Here is a 1922-nt window from a genome sequence, read left to right as displayed (position 1 = left end):
TCCCTACAAGCGAGAGAACAGGAAGCTTTGATTCGGGGGGGCCATAAAAGCTTAAAGCTGAAGTTACCACAGTTACGTTTCAGTGCATCCATTAATGAGCTGCTTTCAGTATCATCTTGTTTTGTGCAGAAAAGGTAGAGAAACACTCAAGATATGTTCATTTTGTTATTCCACCAAATATCAAGGTTGCCATTACCAAATTTACACCATGCATTTTTATGCAACTTGGCTTGCTACAGACCTACACAATCACAAGGGTGATGGCATAGCAAGCTTAAGCAGAAGTGACATATTTCTATCAGACAGTGAAGAAAAAGAACGTTCTCACACGCACGTTCAAAGCTCACAATTAAAAAGTATTTAGGAGACGTAAGGAACCTACTTTGACAATAAAAAGCACACTGAAGATCTTCTAAACCTGTCTTTTCACCACTAATCCTTTAAGAACTCACCATTTTCACTTGTTTCTTCTTCCTCCTCCTCTGAGGAATTCAGGGCCTGCTTGTTAGGTGGAACAGAGTTTGGGCCTCTCCTTGCTACCCAAAATCCTGCTGGACCATGGACAATGGGAGTAGAGCTACCCTGGCTCTAAAAAGCAAAGTCAGAAGTGGGCATTTAGAAATAGCTGAAAGCTTTTCCATGCTCTACACACACACAGTAGAAACAGGCTGGCAGACCAAGCTTGCTGCAACTAAAACTTACTGGAATTACCATTTGTGTGTCCGTTCCTGTGCACCTTGATTGCAGCAAAACGATTGCAGACACATGTTTTTCCTCTACCTTTTGTTCTGCCTAGCACACGTAGGTAATCTATTTTTTAAGGCCTACCACTGTCCTATGCCATACAGTCAACTTGCTCCCTCCCAGAACTCAGCCAACTTTATCTCAAGCTCAAAGCAAGCCAAAAAAGAGGGAGCAGACCCCAGACAACAGACAAGGCCGCTACCCCCAACATACACTCCTGCGTTCCTCGCCCTGGAGCATTCCCACCACATGAACTGCAGATCTGTTCATCCACATACTCTAATTATTATGGGAAAAGGTTATCTTTAGTCACAATTAGTGAAACCCATGGGTGGCTGCTGGTATAGACACAACTGTCTGCATTAATGTGACCCACACATGCAAGCATGACTTTCAGAGAGCAGCACCCATCAAGGTTTCCCACAGGACCCCTTTAACACTTTGCATGCCCTTTGTCTTTGCATTGAAGTCAGTCCTTAGCTGCACCACAACTGAAAAAAATATAGAGTTCTCTGAAGCAGGAATATAGGATTGAGATGCTTGAGTAAAAGAAGTTGATTCACACTTTTGTGATGGCTAAGGTGACACTCAAAATTCTCCTCAGAAGACATGGTGACTATGAGATCGATAAAGTGCTCAGAGAGGCTTGTAAGATTTCCAAGGTTGAAGCAGAGGTGGTAAGTCAGAAGATTCTCCCACCAGGCCTCTAGTAGAATGGCAGAGTTTTCTGCGAGATGCATCTCTCCCCAGGAAATGTTATATTCCTTTACTAAACAAGACAAGGAAGAGACAGAGAAAAGGCTTTGGCATTGACAATAACAAAGTCACTGAACATGAAAAACTATTCATTAGGAGCTGCAGGTATACAGTCTAGCAATGGGGAGGAAAAGCTAGTAAGCTACATTGATTTCCTGTCAGGAAAAAAAATAAATTGCAGGATAATCTGTCCTTACTCCTTGACACTCTTGGAGAAAAATCAGAGCAAAGATTACAGATCTAGCACATGAGGACAAATTAAAAAATGGCTGCTGCAGAAACAGCCCTGAGCAGATTCCCTCCCTCTCATTTAAATATATCTGACATTTGTTAAGTTCACGGCTTCAACACAGTAGAAAAATTGAAACCTACCAGGTTTTGAGGTTTTTTTTTAAAAAAAAATCTGCTTTCCTATTCAGATA

At 41.9% G+C, this 1922-nt stretch overlaps 1 protein-coding gene across 1 annotated transcript in view; it reads right to left on the bottom strand.

Annotated features, from left to right (window-relative positions):
* Positions 1 to 588, bottom strand: part of LOC104167768 (putative bifunctional UDP-N-acetylglucosamine transferase and deubiquitinase ALG13) — a gene marked incomplete at its 5' end in the record, with an annotated part of 11275 nt that extends 10687 nt beyond the window's left edge. The window contains one exon of the mRNA XM_009708122.1: positions 434 to 588. Within this exon, the coding sequence (XP_009706424.1) occupies positions 434 to 588 (155 nt within the window). The remainder of the gene's footprint in view (positions 1 to 433) is intronic.
* Positions 589 to 1922: the final 1334 nt, after the last annotated feature.

This window comes from Cariama cristata, unplaced genomic scaffold (assembly GCF_000690535.1).
Source record: "Cariama cristata isolate BGI_N322 unplaced genomic scaffold, ASM69053v1 scaffold36079, whole genome shotgun sequence".
In the NCBI taxonomy this organism is placed as follows: Eukaryota; Metazoa; Chordata; class Aves; order Cariamiformes; family Cariamidae; genus Cariama; species Cariama cristata.
This window is presented reverse-complemented; position numbering and strand designations above follow the sequence as displayed.